Genomic DNA, 16660 nt, shown 5'->3' with positions numbered 1-16660 from the left:
TTAGAAGGAACTTTTCACTGGGAGTGAGTTACAGTCTGGAATCTAATCGGCGGGATATCGGGGGTGTTATATATATATATAGAATAACGGAGACCTGGGAGTGAGTTACAGGCTGGGATCTAATCGAGGGGTTCAGAGGGTTTATATATAGGATAATGGATACCCGGGAGTGAGTTGCAGGCTGGGATCTAATCGGGGAAGGCTGTCAGGTTGCTGCATCGGCTGAGCTGTGATCACTTAGCACAGCCCCGGGAGATCATGATCGCATCACCCTCGTCTCCACGGCTCAACGTAGGGACTGCACATTTGAACTCTGAAAGCGATGCTTCTGTTTTGGGTTTATCTGCATTTTGCCCAGTCACCAGGTTTCAGGGAAGAGCCTTTGTGCTGTTGTTGTGGGATGTCTCGCCAAAAGGAGTAGCTGGAAATACCCCAGCAAGACGGCGTTCCAGGGTGAGCCCGATGCCAGTGAGGAAGTAGTGCTGGATTATACTTTTAAAAGGGTTGCAGTCTCCTTTTTTTTTTTAAAAGTGAGGTCCACAGGTAGCTATGCAACATTCTGAGCCAGGAAATCTGCAACATGGTGGGAATTAAATCTGCTCAGTCCGTGTGTGGAAGAACTTTAAGAATAACTTGTGTTTCTAGAGCGCCTTCCATGACCTCGGGATGTCCCAAAGCACTGAACAGCCAATTAAGTCCTTTTGAAGTGTAGTTGCTGTTGTAGTGTAGGAAGGGGAACCCCACCTCATGGTTTGGGTGGAAACCTTCATCAAAACACAGTCGCTGGGCAGTCAGGGCTGCTGCAGTCAACCCGTGCCCAAGGCTGTTAGCTGGGGGCAGGATTCTACATGATGCAGCAGTGAAGGAGGCCTTTCGGTCCATTGAGCCTGTGCCGGCTCTTTGAAAGAGCTGTCCAAATAGTCCCACTCACCTCCCCCTCCTCCTTGTGTCCTCCTCGAGAGTAAAGGTGGAATCTTCACTTCGATTGAAACATAGCAAATAGTTGCAGGAGTAGGCCATTCGGCCCTTCGACCCTGCAGCAGCATTCAGTATGATCATGGCTGATCATTTTTGCAACCTCAGTAGCCCATTCCTGCTTTCCCTCCATACCCCTAGATCCCTTTAGCTGTAAGGGCCACATCTAACTCCCTTTTGAATATATCTAACAAACTGGCCTCAACAACTTTCTGTGGTAGAGAATTCCACAGGTTCACAATTCTCTGAGTGAAGAAGTTTCTCCTCATCTCGGTCCTGGCTAACGCCCCAAGAGTCTGGGAGGAAGGGGGAGGGGGGGGTTAATTGTCGAGAGGGAGGGGGATTTGGGCCAGTGTTTTCCGTATCTGCCCTCTTTGTGCCAACTTTTAAATTGTCTCATAGAAACATAGAAAATAGGTGCAGGAGTAGGCCATTCGGCCCTTTGAGCCTGCACCTCGAAGGGGGATTGTTGACCTATGTTGTAGGGGGCACCAGCTTTAATGCCACCACAGTTCGGTTTGCATTGCTGCTTTGTGTGTGTGTGTGTGTGTTTGACATTTGGAAACTGGTAATTCCTTCTGAGAGTTGAGCCTGTGTTGCTGTTTTTGGTGGTTTCCTTGGGGAGCAGGATCACTGAATGCGAACTCCAATTGTATTCCTGGCTTTCACCAGTCAATCCCTGAAACCGGTTCCATTGTCCGCCTCTTGTGTTTGTTGAGGTTTCGAGTATCCTTGTTTACACAATCGGGCCTGTGAAAATGCGACACAACTGTACCACTCCTTGCGCACCACATTTAAAGCACAACATCTTTGGAAATTCTCTTCCCACTCGCGTGACAAAGTATCTTAAAGGAGCTGACACTGTCCTGGTACAATGATGATGGTGACTTCTTTTATTATCTGCTCCATATTCCTGAAGGTGCTGTCACTTGCAGAGTTGCGGCTTCCTTCCAGTGTTTCAACATCTTGCATTTATATAGCACCTTTAACGTAGTGACAAGTCCCAAGGCACTTCACAGGAGCATTTATGAGAGAAAAATTTGACACCAAGCCGCACAAGTAGAAATTGGCGTAGTTGACCAAAAGCTTGGTCAAAGGGGTATGTTTTAAGGAGCGGCTTGAAAGAGGATAGGGAGGCGGAGAGGTTTAGTGAGGGAGTTCCAGAGCTTGGGGCTCAGGCAACAGAAGGCACGGCCACCGATGGTTGAGCGATTATAATCAGGGATGCTCAAGAGATCAAAATTAGAGGAGCGCAGACATCTCGGTGGGAGAAGGTGGGGGGGGGGGTTGTGGGGCTGGAGGAGATTACAGAGATAGGGAGGGGTGAGGCCATGGAAGGATTTGAAAATAAGGATGAGAATTTTGAAATTGAGGCGTTGCTTAACCGTGAGCCAATGTAGGTCAGCGAGCACAGGGGTGATGGGTGAACGGGACTTGGTGCGAGTTAGGACACGGGCAGCCAACACTGGGGAGTGCTGAGCAGATCTCTGGCTTGGGGAAGGCCAGCGGGGGCTGGGGAGGAGGGCTTCATCTCCCACCCATGCGCATTTCCCGACAAGAGGTCATAGGATAGGGGTACGATAGCACAGTGGTTATGTGACTGGGCCTGAACTAATGACGCAGAGACCAGAGTTCAAATCCCACCACGGCAGCTGGGGAATTTAATTTCAGTTAATGAATTAAATTTGGAATATAAAAGTTAGCATCAGTAATGGTGACCATGAAACTACCGGATTGTCGTTAAAAACCCATCTGGTTCATTCATGTCCTTTCGGGAAGGAAATCTGCCGTCCTTACCCGGTCTGGCCAATATGTGACTCCAGACCCACAGCAATGTGGTTGACTCTTAACTGTCCTCTGGAATGGCCCAGCGAGACACTCAGTTATGATAAAGCAAGCACTGTGGGAGCACCGTCGCCACACGGACTGCAGCGGTTCAAGAAGGCAGCTTCACCAGGGCAATTAGGAATGGGCAATAAATGCTGGTCTTGTGACGCCCACACCCTGTGAACAAATAAGTGAAATGTTTTTAAAGCGCTGAAGAATAGGGAACTTGGCTACTCGTCTTTGTCTCTCTCCATCGGGTACAACTCCCTTTTCTTTAACAAATAGAACAAATATATCTTTGCTGTAGCAAACAGTACAGAAATACCTTCGCTGAAGTTGGCCTTCCCCGAGGCCTGGTTTCCACCAGGGATGTTGTCCAGCGTTTTTTGCTGTCTCGCTGATTTCGTCTGTGTCTGATGGGGCACGGAGTGAAAAGCTGGATATTCCTCTGTACAGGAGGGGAATATCCGCACGCACTCCCCACACAGTACCCCCCCCCCCCCCCCCCCCCCATTGTCACGGGGACTGCAGCACGGTGAAACCGTGGGCACGCAGGGCATGTTCATTCCGCGGTTCGGCTGAACCGTGGAGCAGTACAATTCCAGATCCGCCTCTTCCCAACTTGGCTTGTGTGTCGGGAGCATTTTGAGCTGTGTAACACTGGGGTGAAGTGCTGGTGGTTACAGATCTGGTGGGAGACAACCTCAAGGGGTGATTTTAAGTGCCACACAATATCGTGTTGCATTGAAGCCCGTTGCATTTAAAAACGAGCATTTATTTATTTCCCTGTCTCGTTTTTGTTCCAAAACTCTGAGCAAATCCCATGGGCAGCAGTGACCGAGGCTGGGCCTCTGCCTTCTGGCCGGGAAATTGTTCTCGTGTCCTGGGTGGATGCAAAGGAAGGCGGGTAGGTGTCGGGACAAGGGGGAACAGTGCAACAGGGCAGCACCACATTGTGCCCAGTAATAGCCCTTCCAGCTCCCGTGAACATTGTGTGATTCAGTCACGGACGTTCACCGATCCCCTATAATTAAAACAGTGGGCGATGGATAATGCAAGCTCACATGGTTTCTTGGTATCATAGAAACATAGAAAATAGATGCAGGAGTAGGCCATTTGGCCCTTCGAGCCTGCACCGCCATTCAATGAGGTCATGGCTGAACATGCAACTTCAGTACCCCATTCCTGCTTTCTCGCCATACCCCTTGATCCCCCTAGTAGTAAGGACTTCATCTAACTCCTTTTTGAATATATTTAGTGAATTGGCCTCAACAACTTTCTGTGGTAGAGAATTCCACAGGTTCACCACTCTCTGGGTGAAGAAGTTTCTCCTCATCTCGGTCCTAAAGGGCTTACCCCTTATCCTTAGACTGTGACCCCTGGTTCTGGACTTCCCCAACATCTGGAACATTCTTCCCGCATCTAACCTGTTCAAACCCGTCAGAATTTTCTGGTCTATTTATAAGTCCCAGGCTGCCTCTCGGGGCTCTATGAACAGAGTGGCTCAACTGCAAGAGAGAGTTGACTGACATGATCCCATAGATGAAAATGGGGAGGGGTGTGTGGTGGATGCTGTAACGGACTTCCACTGGGTCAGGGAGGGAAAGTCAGCAGATCACATTCCTTTTTTCTGCTATCGCAAATGTGCCGGTGTGGGCATCGGGTGAGGCTCCGTTTGGGCTCCTCTCAGGGTTGAATAGCTCGGTGCCATTCGCCTTACATTTATATGGGATGGTTCAATGCTGGGGGGGTGGGGGGGGGTGCGGGAGGGTTGTCCTCTGCTGGTGTGTGGGTGTTGGGGGGGGGGGCGGGGGTTAGTGTCTGCTGGTGTACAGGGGTTGGGGTATGTGGTCTGCTGGTTTGGCGGGGGGGGGGGTTAGCGTCTGCTGGTGTGCAGGGGTTGGGGTATGTGGTCTGCTGGTTTGGCGGGGGGGGGGTAGCGTCTGCTGGTGTGCAGGGGTTGGGGTATGTGGTCTGCTGGTTTGGCGGGGGGAGGGTTAGCGTCTGCTGGTGTGCAGGGGTTGGGGTATGTGGTCTGCTGGTTTGGCGGGGGGGAGGGTTAGCGTCTGCTGGTGTGCAGGGGTTGGGGTATGTGGTCTGCTGGTTTGGCGGGGGGGAGGGTTAGCGTCTGCTGGTGTGCAGGGGTTGGGGTATGTGGTCTGCTGGTTTGGCGGGGGGGAGGGTTAGCGTCTGCTGGTGTGCAGGGGTTGGGGTATGTGGTCTGCTGGTTTGGCGGGGGGGAGGGTTAGCGTCTGCTGGTGTGCAGGGGTTGGGGTATGTGGTCTGCTGGTTTGGCGGGGGGGAGGGTTAGCGTCTGCTGGTGTGTGCAGGGGTTGGGGTATGTGGTCTGCTGGTTTGGCGGGGGGGGGTTAGCGTCTGCTGGTGTGCAGGGGTTGGGGTATGTGGTCTGCTGGTTTGGTGGTGGGGGGGTGGGTTCGCGTCTGCGGTCTGCTATTGTGCTGGCTTTGGCTGCATTTTGCTACGTGCAACCGACTGTTGCCTTACAGCTGATCCCCTTCTCCCTTGCAGCCCTGAAAGAGGTGAAACGCTTCTCAAAACCCAGCATCTTCAATTACACCACCCTGCGCCTGGATGAAGACGATGGGGTTCTGTACGTCGGAGCTCGAGAGGCCATGTACGCGCTCCTGATGGACGATATTACGAAGGAGGTGAAAGAAGCGGTAAGGAGGGTTTCGTTGTAAATATAGCAGAGCCACAGCCTGGCTCTCAGTCAGTTATGGAGTGACCTGCAGTTCCTTGTCTGAGTGACCAATATATTTGTCGGGGTGAGTGGGCGGGGGGCCTCAACTGGCTCAGGCCCACGTCTCCCCAACACTTTAAGTGAATTTTGTTACAGCATTCCCAAGACTGGGCTTTGATCAAGACGTTCGGTTTTATTGAAACCCAACCACCCCCCCCCCCCCCCGCCTCCACAACAGATTTAACAGTATCACTAAAAGGTAATGAGAATTTTAATTCCAGTGATCATAGATTCATAGAAATTTACTGCACGGACTGAGGACATTCTGGCCCATCGTGTCCCCGCCGACCGACAAAGAGTTATCCAGCCTAATCCCACTTTCCAGCTCTTGGTCCGTAGCCCTGTAGGTTATGGCAATTCAAGTCCTTTTTAAATGCAATATCCAAGTACTTTTTAAATGCGATGAGGGTTTCTGCCTCTACCACCATTTCAGGCAACAAGTTCCAGACTCCCACCACCCTCTGGGTGAAAACAATTCCCCTTAAATCCCCTCTAAACCTCCGACTTTAAATTTAAATTTACTTTAAATCTGTGCCCCCTGGTTGTTGACCCCTCTGCTAAGGGAAATAGGTCCTTCCTATCCACTCGATCTAGGCCCGTCATAATTTTATGCACCTCAATAAGGTCTCCCATCAGGGATCGGTGCTGGGGCTTCAACTATTTCCAATCTATATTAATGACTTGGATGAAGGGACCGAGTGCAATGTAGCCAAGTTTGCTGATGATACAAAGATGGGTGGGAAAGCAAATTGCGTGGAGGACACAAGAAATCTGCAAAGGGATGTAGACAGGCTGAGTGAGTGGCCAAAAATGTGACAGTTGTGAGTATAATGTGAGGTTATCCACTTTGGCAGAAAAAATAGAAAAGCAAATTATAATTTAAATGGAGAAAAATTGCAAAGTGCTGCAGTACAGAGGGACCCTGGGGGTCCTTGTGCATGAAATACAAAGTCAGCATGCAGGAACAGCAAGTAATCAGAAGGCAAATGGAATGTTGGCCTTTATTGCAATGGGGATGGAATATAAAAGCAGAGAAGGCCTGCCACAACTGTACCGGGTATTGGTGAGGCCACACCTAGAGTACTGCATACAATTTTGGTCTCCGTATTTAAGGAAGGATATACTTGCATTGGAGGCTGTTCAGAGAAGGTTCACTAGGTTGAGTCTGGGGATGAGGGGGTTGACTTATGAAGATAGGTTGAGTAGGTTGGGCCTATACTCATTGGAGTTCAGAAGAATGATAATATAAGATAAAGAGGTGGCTCAACAACGTGGTTGCAGAGAGAATATTTCCACATGGGTGAAACTAAAACTTGGGGGCATAGTCTCGGAATAAGGGGCCACCCATTTAAAACTGAGATGAGGAATTTCTTCCGAGGGTTGTAAATCTGTGGAATTCTCTACCCGAGAGTTGTGGAGGCTGGGTCATTGAATATGTTTAAGGCGGAGATAGACAGATTTTTGAGCACTAAGTGAGTAAAGAGTTGTGGGAAGTGGGCGGGGAAGTGGAGCTGAGTCCATGATCAGATCAGCCATGATCTTATTAAATGGCAGAGCAGGCTCGAGGAGCCAGGTGGCCTACTCCTGCTCCTTTTTCTTGTGTTCTCCTCTGTTCCAAAGAAAACAACCCCAGCCTATCCAATCTATCCTCACCGCTAAAATTCTCCATCCAGGCAACATCCTCATAAATCTCCTCTGTACCCTCTCTAGTGCGATCACTTCTTTCCTGTAATCTCTTTGTATCCAAACGGCCCACAAACCGTGAAAACTACAGAATAGTCCATATCTGAACAGTGACGGGGGACGTAACCTTGCAAGTTCACCGGTCCCATACACTGACCGAGACACAACACCGTCATGAGGAGAAGGGAAGCTTTTTCGGGAAAGATTACTGGCATTACATTACAGCTGATGTCACCTCTCCAGTCCCACTGCTTGCTCGCTCCAGTTATAAATATCTTGTTAATTACCATGTTTAATTTTAGTGCCGCTGGCTCAAGTTCAAGAACACTGTTGGATGAGTTTGACATTGCTCTGCCCAGTGCCTGGCAAATGGTGTCGCAGCACTGTGCCAGTCTGGTCAGCCCGCCGATGCCCGAGGACGAGTCGGTGCCATGTGGGCGTGCGGTGAACTTGCACAGATTCTGGTCACCCGACACTTTAGTGCCTCAGTGTGGTTCACATACTGCTGCTTCCGTCTTATCAAACCGAGCAAGCACTTGGTACGACGGGCCTGATCAGAATCATTTAAGCCACTTTATTTCAGAATGGGTTCATATAAGAACATAAGAAATAGGAGCAGGAGTTGGCCATTCGGCCCCTCGAGCCTGCTCCACCATTCAATGAGATCATGGCTGATCTTCTACCTCAACTCCCCTTTCCCCATATCCCTGGATTCCCTTAATATCCAAAAATCTAAATACATGTCTCTTTTTTTTCTTTTGTTTTTCTTTCTTGCTTTTCTTTTTTTTTCTTTTACTTCACTCCTTCCTACTCACTCCTTCCTTCCTACTCCTTCCTTCCTTCCTACCTACTCACTCTCTTTCACTCCTTCCTTCCTACTCACTCTCTTTCACTCCTTCCTTCCTACTCACTCTCTTTCACTCACTCACCAAATTGAGGGGGTTCCCAAAGGCAAAAGGCCATTTTGGTGGTTCGGTGGGCTCCATTTTAATTGCTTCTCTTACTCTTTTTTTGTTGTTGTTGTTGAAACAGATCGTTTGGGACGCCCCGCTTGACAAGAAAATGGATTGTGTTCAGAAGGGGAAAAACAACCAGGTACATGAAAGCGTCTCATTGGCTGTGAAATAGTGGGAATGGCTGTTTGTTCCAAAAGCACAGAGCGTAGAGTAAACGGATTAGAGCGAGGCACGCAAAGGTCAGCCCAGGGTCACCCTGCAAGCACAGGAGCACAACATTGCAGCCTGGACTGTGTCGAGATAAGTCCTCGTGTTTTTGTTTCTCTCTTTCGCCTTCTGATTTGTGCTGGATGGATGCCAGTTTCGAGAGAGAGACATGACTGCCATTTTTCATTCGCAATGAGAAGTTTTGACTGCAGAGAGAAGGCAGCGTTTAAATAAACACTGAGTGTTCCTAAATACTGGCCGCAGGCTTGTGTGGCCTGGGCAGAGGCCATTGCGCTGAGGAGGACTAAACTTTGGACATTGTTATCTAATCCTCCGCTTGACTGAGGATCATTGTTGCAGCACGTAACTGGAATTAGACCATTGAGAGTCCCCCGCTCTGCAATCATCGCACTCGCTCTCTCGCGCTCTCTCTCTCTCGCGCTCTCTCTCTCTCTCTCTCTCTCTCTCTCTCTCTGTCTCGCGCTCTCTTTCGCTCGCGCGCTCTCTCTCTCGCGTGCTCTCGCTCTCCCATTTACCCCCCCCCCTCTCCCGGAGATATTGACTCACTCTGAGGTATGTGCCAACTCTGGTTAAACAACACCTCGATTTCAAATAAAACTAATGTTCGGCCACCTAAGGACTCATTTTAAGAGTGGAAGCAAGTCTTCCTCAATTCCGAGGCACTGCCGCTGATAATGATGATGTGCCAGCAGAGGTTTAACTATGCACCATCGGATGGTCAGTATTAATGGGCTAGTTGCCCATTGGGCATTGGACCAGTCCTGTCCACGTGTTCACACTTCAGCAGGGGGTCTTAGAATTCTCATCCATGTTTTCAAATCCCTCTATGACCTCGTCTCCTCCCATCTCTGCAACCTCCTCCAGCCCTGCAACCCCCCAACCCCTCCCAAGATCGCTTCGCTCCTCCAATTCTGTCCTCCTTGACCATTCCTGATTTTAATTGCTCCACCATTGGCTGCCGTGTCTTCAGCACCCTGGGCCCTAAGCTCTAGAATTCCCTCCTGAAACCGCTCTGCCTCTCCCCCATTTAAGGCGCTCCTTAAAACCTACATCTTTGATTGAGTTTTGGTCACCTGTCTTAATAAACCCCTAATCGTCCATCCCTCTTCCTAGCATTTGTCTGAGGCTAAACCAGACTGTTCGCAACCTTGGTGTCATATTTGACTCTGCAATGAGCATCCGGCCACATATCCTCAGCATAACTAAGACCGCCTAGTTACATCACTGTAACATCGCCCGTCTCCGCCCCTGCCTCAGCTCATCTGCTGCTGAAACCTTCATCCATGCTTTGTTACCTCTAGACTTCACTACTCTAATGCATTCCTGGCTGGCCTCCCACATTCTACCCTGTGTAGATTTGAGGTCATTCAAAACTGGGCTGCCCCGTTTCCTAACTTGCAGCAAGTCCTGCTCACCCATCACCCCCTGTGCTCGCTGCCCTACATTGGCTCCCGGTTATGCAATGCATCGATTTCAAAGCGCTCATCCTCCGTTTCAAATCCCTCCACGGCCTCGCCCCTCCCTATCTCTGTTATCTCCTCCTGCGTTCCTCCAATTCTGCCCTCTTGAGCGTCCCCTGATTATAATCGCTCCACCATTGGTGGCCGTGCCTTCTGTTGCCTCTGGAACTCCCTGCCTAAACCTCTCCACCTCTCTACCTCTCTCATCTCCGTCAAGACGCTTCTTAAAACATACCTCTTGGACCAAGCTTTTGGTCACCTAATCTAATTTCGACGTATGTGGCTCGGTATCAAATTTTTTTTATCCCGTAACACTCCTGTGATGCACCTTAGGATGTCGTACTATGTTAAAGGCGCTATATAAATACAAGTTGGTGTTGCCAAGTCTCTGATAGTGATTTGAGAGTAACCATCCTGGTTAATTCCATATTTCTTTAATTTCTGTTTCCGGTTGAGGGGGAGGGGGGGGCCAATTATAGCGCTCGGCTGAGATCAGTTACCGCAGCCTTTACGCAGCAGGCACCATCAGGGAAATGGACTCTGCACTTTTCAGCTTTGTGTCCATCTGCACCTGAATCTTCTAAGCAGCTTTGCTGGTGCTTGGGTGAATAAGCTGTTTATTTGCTCTCTCCTCACAGACCGACTGCTTCAATTATATTCGCTTCCTGCAGAACTTCAACAGCACTCACCTGTACGCCTGTGGGACCTACGCTTTTCAGCCCAGGTGCACGTATATAGTAAGTACCCCTTTCACACCGAGGGTGCTGCAATGTCTTTGCCTCATGGGTTCTTTGCTGAAGAATTCATAGCAATGCATTGTCATTTAGAACTAGTTGGTTTATTAACAAAGGTTTAACAAGCTATACATTACCAGTTCATCCACTAGGCTCACAACTGCATACCTCATCGTGGCTGACCTGGACTCAACTGGCTGGGGTTTTATTGAGTCTTGTGAATATCACATGACTGGCTAAGCCACTCCCAATGCAACAGCTCTTCAAATCTGTGAGCATTCTCACAGGACCTATATTACAGGCCCCATTGTCTTCCATCTTGGGTTTCCCCCCTCCGTCTCTCTTTCTCAGACACCACCCTAACTTCGCCCACCATTGTGGGGGTGGGGGTCCCCTGTGCTCCTGTCAGCACCACTCTGAGCAAGTGTGCCGTGACCTCCTCTGAGCAAGACTCTCCCTCTGAGGAACCATCTTCCCTCTGCTGGCCTGGGCTCCAGCGGTACAGGGGTGGGGATCGGGCATCGATTCAGGTGTCAGCCGTGGCTCAGTGGGTAGCACTCTCTCCTCGGGAGTCAGAAGGTTGTGGGTTCAACTCCCACTTCGGGGACTTGAGCACATAGGTCTAGGCTGACACTCCAGTGCAGTGCTGAGGGAGCGCTGCACTGTCGGAGGTGCCGTCTTTCGGATAAGACGTACACTGTTAAATTGCTCTCTAGAGTGGATAGAAAATAGGTGCAGGAGTAGGCCATTCGGCCCTTCGAGCCTGCACCACCACTCAATATGATCATGGCTGATCATGCAACTTCAGTACCCCATTCCTGCTTTCTCTCCATACCCCTTGACTAATTAATAAAACTAATTTACTGGAATTCTTTGAGGATATAACGAGCATGGTGCATAGAGGTGTACCGATGGGTGTGGTGTATTTAGATTTTCAAAAGGCATTCGATAAGGTGCCACACAAAAGGTTACTGCAGAAGATAAAGGTATGCGGAATCAGAGGAAATGTATTAGCATGGATAGAGAATTGGCTGGCTAACAGAAAGCAGAGAATCAGGATAAATGGGTCCTTTTCGGGTTGGAAATTGGTGGTTAGTGGTGTGCCACAGGGATCGGTGCTGGGACCACAACTGTTTACAATATACATAGATGACCTGGAAGAGGGGACAGAGTGTAGTGTAACAAAATTTGCAGATGACACAAAGATTAGTGGGAAAAGCGGGTTGTGTAGAGGACACAGAAAGGCTGCAAAGAGATTTAGATAGGTTAAGCGAATGGGCTAAGGTTTGGCAGATGGAATACAATGTCTGAAAGTGTGAGGTCATCCACCTTGGGGAAAAAAAACAGTAAAAGGGAATATTATTTGAATGGGGAGAAATTACAACATGCTGCGGTGCAGAGGGACCTGGGGGTCCTTGTGCATGAATTCCAAAAAGTTAGTTTGCAGGTGCAGCAGGTAATCAGGAAGCCAAATGGAATGTTGGCCTTCATTGCGAGAGGGATGGAATACAAAAGCAGGGAGGTCCTTCTGCAACTGTATAGGGTATTGGTGAGGCCGCACCTGGAGTACTGAGTGCAGTTTTGGTCACCTTACTTAAGGAAGGATATACTAGCTTTGGAGAGGGTACAGAGATGATTCACTAGGCTGATTCCGGAGATGAGGGGGTTACCTTATGATGATAGATTGAGTAGACTGGGTCTTTACTCGTTGGAGTTCAGAAGGATGAGGGGCGATCTTATAGAAACATTTAAAATAATGAAAGGGATAGACAAGATCGAGGCAGAGAGGTTGTTTCCACTGGTCGGGGAGACTAGAACTAGGGGGCACAGCCTCAAAATACGGAGGAGCCAATTTAAAACCGAGTTGAGAAGGAATTTCTTCTCCCAGAGGGTTGTGAATCTGTGGAATTCTCTGCCCAAGGAAGCAGTTGAGGCTAGCTCATTGAATGTATTCAAGTCACAGATAGATAGATTTTTAACCAATAAGGGAATTAAGGGTTACGGGGAGCGGGCGGGTAAGTGGAGCTGAGTCCACGGCCAGATCAGACATGATCTTGTTGAAAGGCGGAGCAGGCTCGAGGGGCTAGATGGCCTACTCCTGTTCCTAATTCTTATGTTCTTATGTTCTTATCCCTTTAGCCGTAAGGGCCACATCTAACTTCCGCCATTCAATCAGAACCCCTGCTCCTCTTTAAAATAGTGCCAAGGGATCTTCAATATCCAGCTGAGGGCAGACGAAGCCTCGGTTCAACGTCTCATCTGAAAGTCGGCACCTCCGACAGTGCGGTGCTCCCTCAGCACTGCACTGGAGTGTCAGCCTGGATTTTGGCAGCACCAGTATTAATCTGACACACCACTCCAACTCATTTTGAAAACCGTTGAGAAATACGTTTAACAGTGAGAAGCTGATTTTAGGACCAGGAGGAGACCATTCAGCCTCCCGAGGCTGTTCCGCCATTGAATGAGATCATGGCTGATCTGTATCTTAACTCCATCTACCTGCCTTGGTTCCATAACCCTAAATGCCCAAAGGCAACAAAAATCTGTTAATCTTAGTTTTGCAATTTTGAATATATCCAACGAACTGGCCTCAACAACTTTCTGTGGTAGAGAATTCCACAGGTTCACAGGACACAAAAGATCCCACAGCACTGTTCAAAGAAGAGCAGGAAAGTTCTCCCTGGTGTCCTGGCCAAAATGTATCACTCAATCCACATCACTAAAACAGATTTATCTGGTCATTATCACATTGCTGTTTGCGGGAGCTTGCTGCGCGCCAATTGGCTGCCGCGTTTCCCACATTACAACAGCAACTTCAAAAGTTCTTAATTGGCCGTAAAGCACTTTGGGATGCCCTGTAGTCATGTGAAAGGCGCTATATAAATGCAAGTCTTGTCTTTCTTTAGGACGGTAATCAGAGCAGAAGAGATGTTCATCCCCTCTCCAGGGGGTTAGGAGGCAGTGGGGGGAGGCGGGGTGTAATAGGTACCAGCCCTTGTCCCATCGCTCCCTCATGTGGTACAATCACACTGCTCCACCGAGTGAACAGTTGATGGTGAGTGAGTCTGTGCCGCATTATGGAGACACTCTGCTTGTCCCTCTTTCCTGCTGTGTTGCTCCCTTTGCCTGGCCAAATTCCCACTAGTGGTGGACAGAGACTTCTGATGATGGAAGAGGGGGGTGTCTGGGGAAATCCTTTATCTGGTCCTGTGTTTGTCTGCGAATTTTAATTCGAGAATCATGGACTGATACAACACAGAAGGAGGCCATTCGGCCCATCGTGCCTGTGCCGGCTCTAATTAGTCCCACTCCCCCGCTCTGTCCCCATAGCGCTGCATAATGTTTCCACCTTAAGTAGTTATCCAATTCTCCTTTGAAAGTTGTTATTGAATCTATTTCCATTGCCCTTTCAGGCAGTGCATACCCGATGTATAGATACAAAAGCAAAATACTGCAGACCCTTTTACGACGAATATTTTTCTAACTCCTGGCATTAGCGTTTGAATTTGGCCCATTATCCCTTTTGTGTCTTTAATCTCTCCTGTCTTCCAACCTATCACAGACCTTCCCTTTAGCGCTGGTTAAGAATCGTCCTTCCCAAATGCTCTCTGGTTCTGACGAAGGGTCATCGACCCGAAACGTTAACTCTGCTTCCTCTCCACAGATGTTGCCTGACCCGCCGAGATTTCCCGATGTATAAATGTACGGGTATCCGTCATCACCGGCTCCCGGGGATTGCTAAAATCACTCCTCCCTCTAGTTATTCAGCCACAGCCTCTGCTCACTAAGAAATCGGGAACTGGAAAAAATAACGAGGCCCAAAAAGTCTCCGGATTGGTGTTAGAATTGAAGTATGCATTCCATGGTGCAATAGCTAAAGCGGCTTGAACAGCGTGAACATAAATAACTGATAGCAAGTATCTGAAGGCCAAGAATGGCATGTCTAACTCCAACTGTGGGAGGTTAAGGACAGGAGAGATGGGCCTTCAGAAAGTGTTACATATATAATAAGAACATAAGAATTAGGAACAGGAGTAGGCCATCTAGCCCCTCGAGCCTGCTCCGCCATTCAACAAGATCATGGCTGATCTGGCCGTGGACTCCGCTCCACTTACCCGCCCGCTCCCCATAACCCTTAATTCCCTTATTGGTTAAAAATCTATCTATCTGTGACTTGAATACATTCAATGAGCTAGCCTCAACTGCTTCCTTGGGCAGAGAATTCTACAGATTCACAACCCTTTGGGAGAAGGAATTCCTTCTCAACTTGGTTCTAAATTGTCTCCCCCGTATTTTGAGGCTGTGCCCCCTAGTTCTAGTCTCCCCGACCAGTGGAAACAACCTCTCTGCCTCTATCTTGTCTATCCCTTTCATTATTTTAAATGTTTCTATAAAATCACCCCTCATCCTTCTGAACTCCAACGAGTAAAGACCCAGTCTACTCAATCTATCATCATAAGGTAACCCCCTCATCTCCGGAATCAGCCTAGTGAATCGTCTCTGTACCCCCTCCAAAGCGAGTATTTCCTTCCTTAAGTAAGGTGACCAAAACTGCATGCATTACTCCAGGTACGGCCTCACCAATACCCTATACCAGGAAAGACCAGTGAAGAGGAGGATTTCACCGAGGAGTTAAGACAAAGAACTCGACGAGCGACTGGGCATCCTGGTTTGGGAAGCCCTTCTAGGTTAAAGGGTCCTGTCCATAACTTTACCCCAGGCCCACCCCTAAAAAGACAACAAAAATATCTAAAGTGCTTTTCAAGGGCAGATAAGAGCTGTTCGTGCCACCAACTGTCTTTACGATCGGGACTAGTACCAGATACTTGTCACGGTCGTATGTCTACTATGTCGATGCTGATTGTGTGTTGTGTTTGACTATATTTGAACTACCGCTCCCTTAATAAAATACCTTGTGACTCCTGAGACCCTTTTTGGGGATCTGTGTGTGTGACCTGCGATCCTAGTCTCTTGTCTCGGGCGGTGTGGAGCAGGAACTGAGCAGACTGGGACTGAAATCTGCATCCGTCTCCACTCTGCGACACTCACCCTGTGCACCCGTCGCCTAGCTACAGGGGAGGACAGTTCACCTTTAAATGCACCTGACCAGACACATGACCGACCCTGCTCCTCACCTTTTGTGTGTGTGTGTGTGTGTGTGTGTATATTCGAACCAGGCAGCCAATAACAGGGCAGGGGAAGGGCAGCAGCAACCCCCCGCCCACCACCCCCTCCAGTCCTCTGCAATGGCAGGTTAAACCGGGTTTATAAATAGACCTGTTGTTTACTGGGTGGAACAAATGGAAAGGATCTTTATTTGCCCGCGGGGGATCGGGTTATAACGACACCCTGTCACTCAGCAGTGGCGCTGTATTGTAAGGCAGCCCCGATCATTAGCCCCTCATTCCGCCGAGCCTCAAATCGGGTCGCCACGGGGATACAGTAGCCGAACGGGACGGAGAGGGATGGGGGGAGTCGCCCAATGACTGAACGGGTGGGGGCTGCCGCGGGGGGAGGGAGTCTGGGGAAAGAGGAGACAAATAACACTTGGGTCGGGTGGAGGAACGACGGCTATGTGGGAAGGAGGGGGAACTCAGGGTCTCGATAGCAACCGACGGATCCGAATAATGCATGGGAGGATTGGAGGCGTGACACCAGCCAAGGGAGATGGGTAACGGCTGAGGGTGGGCAGGCACCTGTTTGTTTTTTCTGTATTCCACGGGATGTGAATACATCGCTGGCAATCATTGCCCATTCCTAACAGCCCTCCGCTTTCTGAAGGCTGGGTGGCCTGTAGACGACAGATTTCCTTCCCTAAAGGGCATCAGTGAACCAGATGGGTTTTTACAATTCGGTATACATAAGAATTAGGAGCAGAAGTCGGCCATTCGGCCCCTCGAGCCTGCTCCACCATTCAATAAGATCATGGCTGATCTTCGACCTCAACTCCACTTTCCTGCACTATCTCTATATCCCTGATTCCCTTAATATCCAAAAATCTATCGATCTCAGCCTTGACTATACTCAAAGACTGAG

The 16660-nt window shown here is 49.2% G+C and overlaps 1 protein-coding gene across 3 annotated transcripts in view; it reads left to right on the top strand.

Moving 5' to 3' along the window:
- The window catches only part of sema4c (sema domain, immunoglobulin domain (Ig), transmembrane domain (TM) and short cytoplasmic domain, (semaphorin) 4C), a 101734-nt gene that overhangs the window by 40324 nt on the left and 44750 nt on the right, over window positions 1–16660 (top strand). For all 3 annotated transcript variants that reach the window (XM_070866099.1, XM_070866100.1, XM_070866098.1), the window contains exons 3-5: window positions 5332–5483; window positions 8279–8341; window positions 10529–10627. In XM_070866099.1, coding sequence (XP_070722200.1) covers window positions 5332–5483; window positions 8279–8341; window positions 10529–10627 — 314 coding nt within the window. The remainder of the gene's footprint in view (window positions 1–5331; window positions 5484–8278; window positions 8342–10528; window positions 10628–16660) is intronic.

The sequence above is a fragment of the Pristiophorus japonicus genome, chromosome 22 (genome assembly GCF_044704955.1).
Source record: "Pristiophorus japonicus isolate sPriJap1 chromosome 22, sPriJap1.hap1, whole genome shotgun sequence".
Lineage (NCBI taxonomy): Eukaryota > Metazoa > Chordata > Chondrichthyes > Pristiophoridae > Pristiophorus > Pristiophorus japonicus.
This window is presented reverse-complemented; position numbering and strand designations above follow the sequence as displayed.